This window comes from Leucoraja erinacea, chromosome 26 (assembly GCF_028641065.1).
Source record: "Leucoraja erinacea ecotype New England chromosome 26, Leri_hhj_1, whole genome shotgun sequence".
Lineage (NCBI taxonomy): Eukaryota > Metazoa > Chordata > Chondrichthyes > Rajiformes > Rajidae > Leucoraja > Leucoraja erinaceus.
Window position 1 is genome coordinate 7,388,437 of NC_073402.1, and position 17,172 is coordinate 7,405,608.

The following is a 17,172-nucleotide window of genomic DNA, read 5'->3' on the forward strand; positions in this document are numbered from 1 at the left end:
AACTTATGGTCTCATGACAGATTTTTGTACGATCTCAGTACAAACTTCACACACATCAGCTCTTTGCCACAGAAGTAAGAGCCTTGGATGCATTTGCCCAAGATAGACACAAAATGCTGGAGTAATTCAGCATTTCTGGAGAAAAGGCATAGGTGACATTTCGGGTCGAGACCCTTCTTCAGATGCAAACTCTTCTCAAGGTATTCCGACTGAAGAAGTTCTCTCTACAATGGGATTTCTGCCACACCCTCTCTCGCTGCTCCCCCTCTGTGAGCAGTCAGAAGAAGGTCTCAACCTGAAAGGTCACCTATTCCTTTTCTCCAGAGATGTTGTCTGATCCCACTGAGTTACTCCAGTATTTTGCGTCTACCTTCGGTGTAAACCAGCATCTGCAGTTCCTTCCTACACATTCAATTACATTGTTGCTCCACTTTCTTAGGATCATCGTAACATCAAGGCAAATAAACTTGGGATTGCTCTGGCTTGCACAGCTCAGTGCCACACCAACCCAAACCAAGTACAGTGCCCTCCATAATGATTGGGACAAAGACCCATCATTTATTTATTTGCCTCTGTACTCCACACTTTGAGATTTGTAAAAGAAAAAAATCACATGTGGCTAAAGTGCACATTGTCAGATTTTAATAAAGGCAATTTTTATACATTTTGGTTTCACCATCTAGAAATTACAGCTGTGTTTATACATAGTCCCCACATTTCAGGGCACCATAATGTTTGGGACACATGGCTTCACAGGTGTTTGTAATTGCTCAGGTGTGTTTAATTGCCTCCTTAATGCAGGTATAAGAGAGCTCTCAGCACATAGTCTTTCCTCTAGTCTTTCTATCACCCTTGGAAACTTTTAATGCTGGTTATCTACATGAGGACCAGAGTCATGCTAATGAAAGTCAAATAACCCATTCTGAGACTGAGAAACAAGAATAAAACTGTTAGAGACATCAGCCAAACCTTAGGCTTACCAAAATCAACTGTTTGGAACATCATTAAGAAGAAAGAGAGCACTGGTGAGCTTACTAATTGCAAAGGGACTGACAGGCCAAGGAAGACCTCCACAGCTGGTGACAGAAAAATTATCTCAAAAATAAAGAAAAATCCCCAAACACTTGTCCGACAGATCAGAAACACTCTTCAGGAGTCAGGTGTGGATTTGTCAATGGCCACTGTCCGCAGAAGACTTCATGAACAGAAATACAGTGGCTACACTGCAAGATGCAAACCACTGGTTAGCCGCAAAAAATAGGATGGTCAGGTTACAGTTTGCCAAGAAGTACTTAAAAGAGCAACCGCCGTTCTGGAAAAGGGTCTTGAGACCAGATGAGATGAAGATTAACATATCAAAGTGAGCAAAGTATAGAGGAGAGAAGGAACTGCCCAAGATCTAAAGCATACCACCATATCTGTGAAACACGGGGTGGTGGGGGTGTTATGGCCTGGGCATGTATGGCTGCTGAAGGTACTGGCTCACATCTTCATTTATGATACAACTGCTGATGGTAGTAGCATAATGAATTATGAAGTGTATAGACACATCCTATCTGCTCAAGTTCAAACAAATGCCTCAAAACTCATTGGCCGGCGGTTCATTCTACAGCAAGACAATGATCCCCAACATACTGCTAAAGCAACAAAGGAGTTTTTCAAAGCTAAAACATGGTCAATTCTTGAGTGGCCAAGTCAATCACCCGATCTGAACCCAAGTGAGCATGCCTTTTATATGCTGACGAGAAAACTGAAGGGGACTAGCCCCCAAAACAAGCTTAAGCTAAAAATGGCTGCAATACTGGCCTGGCAGAGCATCACCAGAGAAGACACCCAGCAACTGGTGATGTCCATGAATCGCAAACTTCAAGCAGTCGTTGCATGCAAAGGATATGCAACAAAATACTAAAGAAGACTACTTTCATTTAGATGACATTGCTGTGCCCCAAACATTATGGTGCCCTAAAATGTGGGGACTATGTATAAACACTGCTGTAATTTCTACATGGTGAAACCAAAATGTGTAAAAATGGCCTTTATTAAAATCTGACAATGTGCATTTTAACCACATGTGATTTTTTTTCTATTACAAATCTCAGTGTGGAATACGGAGGCAAATAAATAAATGACGGGTCTTTGTCCCAAACATTATGGAGGGCAGTGTATGTATGTAACCATTGGACAGATGCAACTCCATCAAATTGAGTTTGAGGAAAATTGGACCAAACAGATGGAGCATTAAAACATCTATTTTGTGCGAGTAACTCTCAGAGGTCTGGCCACTTACTCGTGCTTCATGATCGTGAGGGATGATAATGGCAGGTTGGTTTGGAGGAAGCGCATTCGAGTGCAGATCTCTTTGTAGTCCTGGTTCCGTCTTTCACACTCCTCAGTGTGTGCTGCCAGGTGAGAGCTCACGATACACATGGAGGTACTATGAAACATAAATCTTATACTCACTCCACCCTTGTTACCCTAGGAGGAAAAACACACATTTGAAAAGCTTGAGATTTTGGAAGAGCTCAGAATTCATGCTGGAAAATTCTTCGGAGAAGTAATACCTTGCTGGAAAAGTCTACATTAATCAAGTACACTAAAGTTGCGTTATTGCTAAAATTGTGCATCTTGCGTTGGGCTGACTATTCCAACTTGCTAATCCCCTCTTCTGGAAGATCCCCTGCAATCCTACTCCTGGGATCTCTGGCCCACTCTTAGCTGCTTCTGAATTCTCTGCAAACTAAATGGGCTGTGTAATACCCTTGTCCAATGCCAGATGAGGAGTAGGTTGTAGGATAACAATGGCTGCTGGATGTGCTATGGCCAGGGACAAGGCATCTGAGCCCTGTGCAGTGATTAGTGATGTCAGGAAGATTGCACTAGGCTCATGTGTTTCAATAATGCTGGTTGATGGCAAGATAGGAGATATCTAGTGGTGGTCAGCGGTGATGGAGAATGGCAGGTGGATTGTGCTAAATCGGGCAGCACAGTGGTGTAGAGGTAGAGTTGCTGCCTTAAAGCGCCAGAGATTCGGGTTCAATCTTGACTATGGGTGCTGTCTGTACGGAGTTTGTATGTTCTTCCTTTAACTGCGTGTGTTTTCACAGAATGCTCCAGTTTCCTCCCACATACTAAAGATGTGCAGGTTTGTAGGTTAATTGGCTTCTGTAAATTGTCCCTAGCATGTAGGATAGAACTAGTGTATGGGTGATCATTGGTTGGTGCGGGCTCAGTGGGCTGAAGGGCCTGTTTCCACACTGTATGTCTAAACTAAAGATTGGTCCATAGAAAAGTGGGGTGGGGGAGGGGTTGAAGTTGGACCTGGATCTCAGGGAATTAGTGAGGTTATAATCAGATCCTATGACATTAAGCACCACAGTCTAGCAAAAGCACCCTCCCTGTATCCTGACAATTTAGCCCTAGTGGAATTTAAGTTTCAATTAGATCCTTTCTTTCCTCTGACCTTCTGAACACAAAAGCAGTCAACCCAATCTCTCCTCAACAGAGTATGGGGGCAGCACAGTGGCAACGCTGGTAGAGCTGCTTCTTCACAACGCCAGAGATCCGGGTTCGATCCTGACCTCGGGTGCTGTCTATATGTAGTTTGCACATTATCCCTGTGAATGCCTGGATTTCCTCCGGGTGTTCCGGTTTCATCCAACATCTGGGTTTGTAGGTTAATTGGCCTCTGGAAATTGCTCCTGGTGTGTCGAGAATGAACCGGTTATCGATGGTTGGTGTGGACCAGGTGGGCCTTTGCACCCGTTCCCATGCTGCATCTCTAAACTCTCTAAAATAAACGACAATCAACCCTTAGCAAGAATTTATTTCACTGCCTCGATGGCAAGCATTTCCACTATGCATAAGGATGGTGCAATTGCAACGTGATGTTGACAATGTATGCTATTATTTTATGATTCCATAGTAAGAATCACAAAAGAAAACCAGATTGTAATCAATTGTCATTTGATGTTAGTTCCCCATATCAGGTGCATGTAGCTCCTTTGAGATTATAGATGAGCTGAGACACAAGGTATTCCTGTGCTACTTGACATTATTGCCAGAGAGGAATTGAAGCAATTGCTACGGGTGCATGGACCAGTAAAACGCCGTGTTCAAAATCCAATTCAGCAATCATTAGAATCTCAGGATTCACTGCGATCCACATTCAGAGGAAGAGGTCATTTTAGATTTTACTTCGGAGTCACGTGAGGGACTCCATGAAAGAAACCCGCTTACGACGCATGCGTGTCATATCGCATACACGCATTGAAGGAGTCAGAAGTGGGAGACGACGTCTCCCTAGAGAGAAAGGCAAAGAAGCAGGTAAGAGACTGCAAAATTTTTCCACTTACCTTGCAGGTAGGAAATACAAGAAGCTGCAGGAGCTGGAGGGAGACTGTAGAAATGTTGCAGCCAGAACCAGCCAGCAGCAGCCGTTAGCGGGGAACCCTCCGGAGAGGATTCCCAAACGGCTATTTTTAGCACAGAACAGCTGTGCCCGACGTTGCTCCCCGCACCGGCAAGAGACTGCTGCCGGGCGGGAAACAAAGCTACACGGCCCGGGGAGTTTCTAGACCAAGTCGGGTCTATTTTTAGATGCAGTCGTTCGGCGCTCCGCAGCTGATTAAAGCAGCTGCACCACCCGGAAGAGAGAGAGAGCAGACATCGGGAACAGCAGCCCATGGACCTGTGCTACGGGGTCCGTGGGGCTGCGGGAGGAAGGACGTTCCTCCGAAAACGGCAGGCTGAAAACCAGTACAGGTAAGAACAAATTTCCCTTACCTTTTTTGGTGCTTTTTCCAGAGTGCTTGCTGTCTTCTGAAGAGACTGGTGTGTTGCTGAACAGCAGGGAGCCAGCTAGGACGTCAGGGCACAGCCACAGGTGGTTACTGGTGGGATGCTGAACAGCAGGGAGCCACCGACTGATGTCAGTATAGAGCTGAAGGGCTGTTGTTTAATGACCAGCAGCAGCCAGCAATAAATGTCGGCACCAGCATCTCCCAGATGGGAGCGAGTGCCAAACTTCACCCTAAATGGGTAGAGGTGCCCGTGAGGACCAGGACCATGGGGAACGGTCCAGTGCCCGTAGGCATGGGGACGGGCTGTGGGATATACCGCGTGCGACTAGTGCCCGAGAGCACCAAGGTCGGCAGGAGCGGTCCCATATATTAAGCACCCGCGACGACGAGTGCCCGAGAGCATGTAAGTCGGCTGGAGCGGTTTGCTGGAGTAAAATTCTCCATATTGGCAGGCTCCGGGATTGGAGGTAGCCACAGTGGGCAAATAATAATATAAGTCCCACAGCAGTTTCCCATATGGGCTGCATGAAATGTCGGACGCCTCTTAGGAGGGTATGCAAGGTCTGACGGGGGTAAGCCTGAGCAGGTGATGGAGCCACTGTCCCCTATTGAAGGGGGGGAAAACAACCTGCCGAACATGATGAGCAGTACTGCCAGCAGAACTCACGGAGAATGATTGCGAGAGGATGGCTGTGAGTATTGAAGGACTGTGTGTCCACCCATCAACTTCAAGCTAATATTTTTGCTTAAGTGTTGGCAAGGCTTCTATACCCCGGAATATTGTGGTGCTCTTAATGTAGCCATTGTTACAGGTGCATTTGCAGACATGTTGGGAAGGCCGTTAGGAGTTGGGAAAATCCGTAATACTCTGAAAGGTCTCATGGCGGGCATAACAGCTTTGGCCCGCATGTTAAATAAGGTGTACAATATTAGTGACCACAAGGATGCCATTAGCACTATTTTTTTTTGGAATGTGCAGTTTGAAGGGCCATTAAGCCAGCTCTAGACCCTAGTTCGCTATACTAGGTAAGCAAAGGGCTATACACCCCGTTATTTGGGGGGGGAGACCTGTCTAAACAGGTAAAGAATTGGCGAGGAGGCTTCACTTTGGGGCTGATTAAAGCATCCAAAGGTTATCTGGGGAAGACATTAACCTCATTTGCATCCTAAGAGAGGTAGTGTTTTTGTATTATACTACAAAGAATTGGGCAGAGGTACCCAGCAGCAGCGTCCTGTTTAGGGTTTGGGCCAGGACGACCACTGTGGAAGATGCATAAGTAACATTAACCATTAGGCTCTCCACAACCGCATATGAAACCAAGAAAAAATAACTTGGTTACCACCAATACCATGGAGGTAGGTGAATTTGGGGCTCCAGCATTAATAGGGAGCACGGAAGTTGGAGGGATATTGCAACTTCATGTTGTAGCGTGGTGTAATATATCTATGGACAGATATATCCTTAGCAGTTTTAAGGGATATCTGATAGAGTTTCTACACAAACAAAACCCTCCAGTACAACATATACCGGACAGATATACATGCTGGTAATGGAATAAACCAAACCTGAACAACAGGATTTGTCTCAAATATCTTTATTAGAAATAAGAAAGATGGGGGTTGCCGTATTATTATGGATTATCAATACTTCACAATGTTGTGCAATATATTCATTTTAAAAATGGATATTTTTAGCAGTGCTAAAGACTTAGTGTTCAGCAGGCTACTGTATGGCAAGTATTAATCTTTAAGATCCTTGCTACTCAATATCCAACAGGGGGAAAAATTTTAAACCAGCGTTGGGACTGCTGCAACACCAAAATCATAGAGTAATGGTATAGTTGGATGATATCCTTATTGTGGGAATAACTTATGAATCGGCATGTTAGCCAGTGGTTGCCACTAAACTATTGTTTGAACAGCTGGGATTCATTATCCATTCACTTAAGTCAAAATTGACACCATTAACACATTTAATATGTTAATGACTTTACTAATATGGAAACCCACAGAGTTTAATGGGCGCATATATTATAGAGGTCATTTATTTTGGCCAAGGGAAAAATGATAGAAGCTATAAAAGAATTACAATGTTGGGAACACAATGTTAAGTATTGCTCCAAACCCAATAGTTATTCACAACCCGTCTGTGCTATTACAAACAGATGCCAGTGCAATTGGTTATGGTACAACTGATACCATCTCGAGCTATGGGGGAGATGGAATATATAAGAAGCTAACCTACATAACACTAAGGGTTAGAAATGTTAAGTGCATTTCATGGGCAAAAATCTTATTGCTCAGGAATGAAACTGCAGCATGGTAGATGGTAGATAGATAATACCTCGGTGAGGGCATATTTAAGTCATATGGGTGGAAAGATATCACCAGCTTGTGATGAATTGGCAAATTAAACTTGGGAATGGTGTGTCCAAAGGAATATTTGGTTATGGGCTACGTATCTACCAGGGATACTAAATCAGTGGCAGACACCAGGCCACGAAAAATTATTGGAAGTACTAAATGGATGTTGGATAGATGGTATTTGCTAAAATCAGTAAAGTAGGTAAGGCCGGATATTAGAATTGCATCCGGGGTTAAATCACCAGTTACCGAGGTATGTATCATTGATACCAGATCCTGAGGCAGAAGCTACAGATGCTGTTTCACTGCACTAGGGGAGGGGTTTTCATTTATGTATTACCTCCTTGTCTAGTTATAAATTTGGGGTACGAAGGGACATTCAACAGGAATCGGTATTGGGGATGTCTTAGTACCTGATTGGCTTACCCAACTATGGTTTTCCCGGGGTACAGGACATGGTGCTGGAACTATGTATAACGGTAGACGTAGTCCTAAGTTGCTGGTGCATCCAGTAACTGAGGATAGCTATCCATGTCATAGAAAATATTGATTTAGTAGGTTGTAGACTCTATAACACCGCTATGGGACATGGGGCTATCGATAGAACTGTGGACATGATCACAGCAGCACGAAGAAGGTCTACTCTACAACAGTATTTAGGTCATATTAAAATGGACTAATTACTGCCATGAAAACTTTCTGGACCACAGAAATAAGGATGTTCCGGGGGTGCTACAGTGGCTTACCAGCCTGCAATATGGAGGACTGTGTTTCAGCACTGTGTATAATGCCGAAAGTGCATTGTCAAGTTATTAATGGCAAGAAACAGTAAGATAACTATATTTGGAATGTAAGTGTGGCTTTGATCTTGCTAAGGAATTGGTCGCCGGCTACAGCATTAAATCTGGATACCTAACTAGAAATAGTAATGCTGATAGCGCTAGTCACAGTGCATAAGCTCCAGTTATTGCTAAAAGTAAGACTGGATGGCTTCACTATTGCGGCACGAAGATTGAGGTTTGTGATCCAGGACCGTATTATTAAACAAAATAGGCCAGGATTAGCAGGGCAGGTCATAGAATTGATGGCCTACCCGGAGGACAATGCCTATGTATAGTAAAGTACGGTTTTGTTATACAGTAAGAAAAATAAGGCTATCAGAGGCAAGGAATTGGCGTTTAATCAGCTATAAGATACTGTACCATAGAGTGTAACTCAGACCATTTCGCGGTGGCTGAAATATGGGATATGATAGGCGGAAGTGGACAATAACATATTTAATTCTCACCCCACCAGGGCTGCAGCTACATCTGCAGCAAAACGCCTTGATGTATCCATGGACCAAATCCTCAGGATTGCGGGATGGTTGTTGGAGAATACGTTTCAGAAATGTTAACAAACCAGTTAGCAGCATGGGAACGGTTTTTCGGGGAACAATTTTAAGTTCTGTATGATAATTTATCCCTGAAGAATACAGGGTTATGATTTGAATTAATTCGATATTATTTATCATTTCCATTAAATAATTGGTATGAATGCTTTGAATATAATTAACAATTTCTCTCTAACTACCAAGGCAGTTGTGAAGCATGGACTCGTTTCCACGGCATGAGGTCACAGAGCTTTGAAATCTTTCATGGAGTCCCTCACGTGACTCCGAAGTAAAATAGTAAGATTAAACGAGAACTTACCAGTTTGAAGTTTGATCTGTATTTTATGAGGAGGAACGTTGAGGGAATACATGCCCTCCGCTCCCACCCTCATAGGGTCAAATCTTAAGCTGGTATCTCTTTGATAATCTTGCTATTTTAGGTCAATATAGGGTATCTGTGACCTCACACCGCTGCTTTGAAGGATGACACGCATGCGTCGTAAGCGGGCTTCTTTCATGTATTCCCTCAACGTTCCTCCTCATAAAATACAGATCAAACTTCAAACTGGTAAGTTCTCGTTTAATCTTACTATTTACACCAACAAAAGTTTGTAAACAGGAGCTCTGAAAATAATACATTTTAAAATGCTCAGCAGAGAATATATCTTTTCTAATGCTGTGACAACGATAAAGGGACAAGTGGGCTGGTCAGTGTTTTTCCCTGAAAGTGTAAAGGGCCTGTCCCACTTTCACGACCTAATTCATGACCTCTGCCGAGTTTGCCCTTGACTCATACTCGCAGCATGGTCGTCACAAGGTCGTAGGAGGTCGTTGGTGGGTCGTAGCAGGCCCACATGCTGGTCGTAGGTACTCGTGGCATCAAGTAGGTCGGGGCGTTTTTCTAGCATGATGAGAAATGTCCACGAGTAAAAAAGGTCGTGAATTAGGTCGTGAAAGTGGGACAGGCCCTTAAGGATTAACAAAACAGATCTATGTCGATGCATACCATTCAACTGTGGAGGAAGTGCTTTGGGGGTGTGGTGCTGGGATTCAGAGGTGTGCAAGCAGTTTGATGAGAATATATTAAAATTCCAAATAACCTGCTATCTGAATGTTCAGAAATCCTGATGGTTTTGGCATCTGGCAATGCGTGTTCTGCTCCTTCCACAGATGGAATATTTAGTGCAGTTTTGGCCACCACACTACAGGAAGGATGTGATTGCACAAGTTTCGGTTACAACAGACTGTCTACGTTGGGTTTGTTTTCCTTAGAACATATGAGTTTGAGGGAGGACCTAACGGAGGCATACAAACTCATAAAGGACATAGACATGATGAACAGTGAAAACTTTCCCACATCAGGGAGATTCCGAAAACCAGAGGGCATAAGTTTCATGTGGGAAGTAAGGGGACTAGAAATGATCTGAAAATTGCTTTTTTTTTACCATGCGGGAAAACACTGACCTGAGAAGGTGATGGAGGTAGCCATCTCACAACCATAAAAAAGGTATCTGGACAATCATTTCAATGGACAAGGCACAGAATGCAATGGACCAAGTGCAGGTAAATGGGATTACAATAGATGGATATTTGATCATCTGTATGGTCAAGCTGGGTCTAAGGGCCAGTTTCTGTGCTGTATGACTCGATGAGAAAAGTACATAGAAGTTTTAAATCACATACCATTTAAATCCTCAATTGAGAATGATCTGTAGAATGTAAAGTGGAAGTTATTGTATATTTAGAGTCATAGAGTCAAGATGACACAGGCCCTTTGGCCCATCTTGCCCATACCGGCCAACATGTCCCATATTTAAATTATAAATATTACCATTTCTTGTTCTATTAGGTTTGTATCAATGCAATATGTGAACAAATTATTTATTGTACCTTAATGCAATGGGTTTTATACATAACATTAGTGCCAAGTTTCTTATTTTAGACACACCAAAGAATTTTAAGCAGGAACTAATGTTGGTCCATGCCTCTGTTATAAGCTCTTTAATTAGTAACAGAGGAGAGATAATAGAAACTGAAACTCGCAGAAAGAGAGGCGGAGAAACCATTCTCAACTGAAATACCTGCTTCCCTGGCCCTCGGGCCTCAGAGAGCTTGGACCTTCATTAATTATAATTGTGTGTTAATAAAGAAGGAGGGGTATTTGTAACAATTGCTTCACTCAGTGGCACACCCATAATGGCAGCACAGCGGTAGAGTTACTGCCTTAAGGTCCTGTCCCATTTGCCGATTTTTTCGGCCGGCGTCATATCAGTGTCGCCAAAAGATTTTGAACATTTCAAAACCCAGCGGCGACAAAAATAATGTTGCGACACATGAAAAAACACCATACGTCATCACGCCGCAAATTTTTTGGTGACCTGTTACGTCAGTCAATGATGCCGGCAGTCGCCAAAAAAATCGGCAAGTGAGACAGGCCCTTTACAGGACCAGAGACCCAGGTCCGATCCTGACTACGGTCTCTGTCTGTACGGAGATTGTACTTTCTTCCTGTCACCGCGTGGGTTTTTTTCAGATGCTCCGGTTTCCTTCCACATTCCAAAGACATGCAGGTTTGTAGGTTAATTGGCATCCCTAGTGTGTGGGAAGAACTAGAGAATGGGTGATTGCTGGTCGACATGGACTCGGTGGGCCGAAGGACCTGTTTCAACGCTCTAAACTAAACAAAACAAAACAAAACTGAGGAGTTATAGGTATGCCACTGGGAACCTCCATTCCTTATTTACCATCAAGGGAAGTGGGTGGAAAGTGTAGGGAAAATTAAATATAATGAGGCATCATATATTCTATGTTCAATATCGATTTCCTAAATTTTAAGATGGATCATGCACAAGATTGCCAAGGACATGGACAAAACCGTATGAGGGTGTCCTCCTCCTCGTCACAATGAAATTGCACAATCTTAAACCCCTTTTTCACGGGGCGACTTGACGCAAGAGTTAACCATAGTTGAACATCGTGGGAACCTCTTGCGATAACTGTACGGCATTCGTGGACCACCGTGGCGCTAACGGCAGGTACTCGTGTAACTTGGTGACTCGGGAGAAAATTCAAACAAGCTTGAATTTCTCCAAGAGTAACTTGTACACTTGTGGTTGAACATTGCAACATTATATGCACGTAGTGGCCAGTGCGATATCCGTACTGACTCTTGCGTGTACCGTGGGAACTCCTGCGAACGGTGAACCCGGAAGCTGGACAGAGGGGACAGAAGGCGAGTAAAAATTGTCTTCTGTGGGATTGAATTAAAAAAATAAAGATTTGCATCCGCATATGGACATCAACTTATTCATCAGTTATGTTAATGAGATTCAAGAAAATAACTATAATCTTTAAAAGGGACTTTACTGAAAGGTCCCGCATTTTTATGGTCCGTGAGAAATTTTTCACATGTACTTCTTTGAGAGATACAGCTCTTGAGAGATCCTCGCCGACCAGCGATCGATGCCTTTCCGAAGCAGGGTCCGGAACGCTACCAATCAATGTTCTCCAGAGACCCGTGTAAAGGAGTGAACTGCACATGCTGGTTTAAAACGAAGACAGACACAAAAAGAGGGGGGGTGTCTTCATTTACTGGCGGTGGGTGTCTGTCACTGAAACAGGCAGGTGAGATTTCACATCCACCTTGTGTGTGCCTCTCTCTCTCTCTCTCGCTCCCTCCCTCCCTCTCACACAGGCATGACTGGAGGAACTCCGCGGGCCAGGCAGCATTTACGGAGGGAAATGGACAGGCGACCCATTCTTCATGCTGCCTTATGTCTCCCTCCCCTCTCCCCCCCCAACTCCCACCCACACACGCGAATGCTGGAGAAACTCAGCGGGTGCAGCAGCATCTATGGAACAAAGGAAATAGACAACGTTTCGGCCCTGCTGCACCCGCTGAGTTTCTCCAGCATTCGTGTGTGTGGGTGGGAGTTGGGGGGAGGGGGGGGAGAAAGACATAAGGCAGCACGAAGAATGGGTCGCCTGTCCATTTCCCTCCGTAGATGCTGCCTGGCCCGCGGAGTTCATCCATTCATGCCTGTGTGAGAGGGAGGGAGGGAGAGAGAGAGAGAGAGAGAGAGAGAGAGAGAGAGGCACACACAAGGTGGATGTGAATCTCACCTGCCTGTTTCAGTGACAGACACCCACCGCCACTAAATGAAGACACCCCCATCTGTCTCCCCCTCCTCTCCCTCGACTCCCCCACCTTTCCCTCCCAACTCCAGTCCCGTCCCAAGTTCGGTCTGTGAAACGCAACACGCCAGCCCCGACAACCAGCCCGGTGGTCAGTCCTTTGAAGATAGACACCAGTTGCTTGGAGCAACTCAGCGGGACAGGCAGCATCTCTGGAGAGAAGGAACGGGTGGCGTTTCGGGTCGAGAGCCTTCTTCAGACTCTTGGGATCACACTATCCCTAGCCAACAATTGGCATATCAGGGAACCAAATATAGACATAAAGTGCTGGAGTGACTCAGTGGGTCAGGCAGCATCTCTGGAGGAAAGGGTTAGGCGACATTTCGGGTCGGGTCCCAATCTTCAAAATACCCTGCTGAGGTCATCTGTTGTTGGCCCTGATTTGTCCCGGTCTTTTCTTGCTTCCAGTTCCCCCCTACAATCATCCCGAAGAAGGGTCCCAACCAAAAATGGAATCCATTCCTTTTCTCCAGAGATGCTGCTTGGCCCGCTGAGTTACTCCAGCATTTTGTGTCTAACTTGCTGATTCAGACAGTTTTTGATTTACTCTGAAACACACGTTGGAAATTTAAACTTGGGCGCAACTAACATCGTCTTACTACCGTGGGAACTCTTTAACTCAGCGGGCAGGCAGCAGTTAATTGTTGCTCCCTTCAGTTTCCCAGGGGGTCGGGACGGGACTGGAGTTGGGAGGGAAAGGTGGGGGAGTCGAGGGAGAGGAGGGGGAGACAGATGGGGGTGTCTTCATTTACTGGCGGCGGGTGTCTGTCACTGAAACAGGCAGGTGAGATTTCACATCCACCTTGTGTGTGCCTCTCTCTCTCTCCCTCCCTCCCTCTCACACAGGCTGAGAGACTCTGCCTCAGTAACTGTGCTCACTCCATCTGTGTCTCCCACATACACAGTAAAACTCTGCTTTGTGTGTGTATATACCAATTCAACCAAGGGAGGATATTTATAGTGTGTGAAAAAAAAAGTGACATAATTTGTGCCACGTGATGATTTAACAATGTCATTCAAGATTTAACGGGAAAGCTCGGGAGACGGACAAGTCACTCGCACAAATAACAGAAATGCCGAGTACCGTGGGAACTCTTTGTCTACCCCCACGTTATATCGTGTGATATCGTGCTAGACCACGACCACTTCACTCTGGCTACATCTTGCATCAAGTCGCCCCGTGAAAAAGGCCTATTATGGTATCAATTCATTAGTCCTTCTGCTAAGAACTATAACTTATCACATACAGATCAGCAGGTTAATTAGCCTGTGGAAATTTCCCTCAGTGTGTAGGTGTAATGCAAAAGTAGTATAACATAGAACTGGTGTTAATGGGTGATCGATGGTCGGCAGGAATTAGATGTTACTTTTAAGTGTTAAAGGAAGGTAGCTAGTAGTTATGTGCAAGACTCTGGAAGCTGGAATCAGACAGGGCCGTTAAGAAATATAAAGGAAGCAAGAAAGAACAGGGAATCACGACGGCTAAAAGGGGCCAGCAATGGACATGTTACACTTTGGGAGGTCAAATTTAGGAGAAAATTACAGAGTAAATGGCAGGAGTCTCTGGACCATTGATGTACAGAAGGCATCCATGGTTCACTGGAAGATACAGAACAAGTACATAGGATGGTAAAGAAGGTATGTGCAATATTTGCCTTCATAGAGAACTGTTTCGCATAGAGAACTGTTTTTCATTTCATCTTGAACTGTAATAGTCTCTCCATTAATGTGCCATTAACTAAACCAAATAGCGGGATTTGATTTTTCTCCCTTCAATCTGCCTTACCATTCTTCCCATGATGCCAGTTCCTACTGTTTCGACTTCCACTTCTGTGACGTATTCTGCAAGTTCTTGTCGCACATACAATATGAGCATCATTCCAACCAGACGGACAAGCTTGATCTGAAAGATAAGATCCGTTTCATTAAAGTATCAAATAAAGATGTCTCATCTTCAGATGTACCACGGATACAAACGTAACTGAGAAATGGGAAGCTGAGAAATGGGAAGCAGCATAGGTGTACAGCAAATAATAACCTGTATCACCAAAACTGGGACCTTTCAATCAGGTTTGCTTCAAGATACAAGATACAATTTATTTGTCATTTCGTCATTTCGTTTGGACCTCAAGGGGTCCAAATGACAAATAAATTGTATCTTGTACCAATACAAGGAGTTATATCAAAACATTGTCCACAGCTGATCTCAGAAAGAGCAACAATAGTGCAATATGTCGAAGAATCAGGTGAATTCCATCAAATAATTTAGTCATTTCTAAAGGAAAGTGGTTTATATGTATCGTTTATACATTTGATCCAGAAACAATTTCAAATGAAAAAAAAATTCAATTCTCATCCATACAGAACCCTAATAGATAGGGCTGCATAATTCTACTTTTTGCTACGTTATTGCAACAATTATATTGCATTGATCCAACTGAGCTGCATTAAAAATAATACAATAACTGTACCTTTGCATATTTGGTTGTAGGATGAAGACTCACAGACACAGCTCGGAACCACTCCTCTTGTTTCGGTGAGTCGTTGAAAAGGAATGCTTCTTTGCTCAGGTCAATTTCTTGAAAACTTATAAAAACAAGTAACAAAAAGCTCTGCTTACCCTATTGCCAATCAGAACATCAGTAAACACGGCAAATATCAATCCTCTAAACAGGTTTGAGAGGACAAAAATGCGCAGCAAATGGTTCCAATTAATTAGTCAGGTTATAACTGAGATAGACACGCCTCATCACGCATAGAGGCATAGAGTCATACAGCACAGAAACTGGCTCAATTTAACCCTGCCGACCAAGACACCTCACCTAAGCTGGCCCATTTGCCCAGAGTTGACCCATATCCTTCGAAAGCCATGTACCTGGCCAAGTGTCTTTTAGATGTTGTTATTGTACCTGCCTCAACTCCCTCCTCTGGCAGTTTACCCTAATACCCTCTGAATGAAAAAGTTATACTTCAGGTTCCTATTAAATCTTTCCCATCTCACCTATGTAAACCTATGTCCTCTAGTTCTTGTTCCCCCTGCCCTAGGTAAGAGACTCTGTACATTCACCCTATCTATTTCACCTCATGATTTTGTACACCTCTGTAAGATTACCCCTTAGCTTCCTGTGCCCAAAGGAATAAAGTCCTAGCCTGCCCAACCTTTCCCTACTGCTCAGGCTCTCAAGTTCCACATGATGTTGATACATTGATTAAAAAGCAGCACCATTTTAGACGTAAAGCTAAATCAATTCAACTGCACATGGTATAAACTTTAGCCAACTCAAGTGAAAAGTTTAAGACATTTTGGCAGCTTCTTGCATGAAGCCACTACAAACAGCTATATTTATCTGCAATTTTTATTTCACTCTTGAAAGTCCTATGGCAGGTGCACTTAACCTACAGGAAATAAAATCCCATTTTATGCAGAATTCCACTATTATTCCCATTAATGGTCCATCAGCTTTTCATTTAAAGGGCTATCAAAAGGTCAGTTTGCCCATTGTGCCTCTTCTGAAAGTAATGTTTCCCTCCTTCCTCGTAGCTCAACAACCTTTCACACTGTGCAATCCAAATCATCGTACATCAATGAAAATGGTACAAAAATTACTGATGCTGAAAAGCTGAAATTAAAGCAGAAAACGCTAGAAACATTGAGCACCGTGTTACTGACATCTTCAGCTTTAATTTATCCTGAATTATTGACATCTTTAAAAATTGTCCCAATATTCCACTCTGCAATCATCCAAAATCATCACCCAATTTACCCATGACTACATAGATGGCCCCAATCTCCTTCTCCACCCAATTTTATTCATCACTGTTCCATCTACATATCTACATATAGTTGGTGACAGCGCTGAGGAGGAGGATTTCCTGGAATGTATACGGATGGGTTTTTAAGCCAATATGTAGAGGAACCAACTAGAGGACAGGCCATCCTAGGCTGGGTATTGTGTAATGAAGAAGGATTAGTTAGTGATTTTACTTCGGAGTCACGTGAGGGACTCCATGAAAGAAACCCGCTTACGACGCATGCGTGTCATATCGCATACACGCATTGAAGGAGTCAGAAGTGGGAGACGACGTCTCCCTAGAGAGAAAGGCAAAGAAGCAGGTAAGAGACTGCAAAATTTTTCCACTTACCTTGCAGGTAGGAAATACAAGAAGCTGCAGGAGCTGGAGGGAGACTGTAGAAATGTTGCAGCCAGAACCAGCCAGCAGCAGCCGTTAGCGGGGAACCCTCCGGAGAGGTTTCCCTAACGGCTATTTTTAGCACAGAACAGCTGTGCCCGACGTTGCTCCCCGCACCGGCAAGACACTGCTGCCGGGCGGGAAACTAAGCTACACGGCCCGGGGAGTTTCTAGACCAAGTCGGGTCTATTTTTAGACGCAGTCGTTCGGCGCTCCGCAGCTGATTAAAGCAGCTGCACCACCCGGGGAGAG

General features: G+C 44.1%; 1 protein-coding gene across 5 annotated transcripts in view; it reads right to left on the reverse strand.

Annotated features, from left to right (window-relative positions):
• Nucleotides 1-17,172, reverse strand: part of inpp5b (inositol polyphosphate-5-phosphatase B) — a 135,423-nt gene that overhangs the window by 33,965 nt on the left and 84,286 nt on the right. For all 5 annotated transcript variants that reach the window (XM_055656076.1, XM_055656072.1, XM_055656073.1 and 2 more), the window contains 3 exons: nucleotides 15,201-15,315; nucleotides 14,516-14,632; nucleotides 2,288-2,475 (listed from right to left, as the gene is read on the reverse strand). In XM_055656076.1, the coding sequence (XP_055512051.1) occupies nucleotides 2,288-2,475; nucleotides 14,516-14,632; nucleotides 15,201-15,315 (420 nt within the window). The remainder of the gene's footprint in view (nucleotides 1-2,287; nucleotides 2,476-14,515; nucleotides 14,633-15,200; nucleotides 15,316-17,172) is intronic.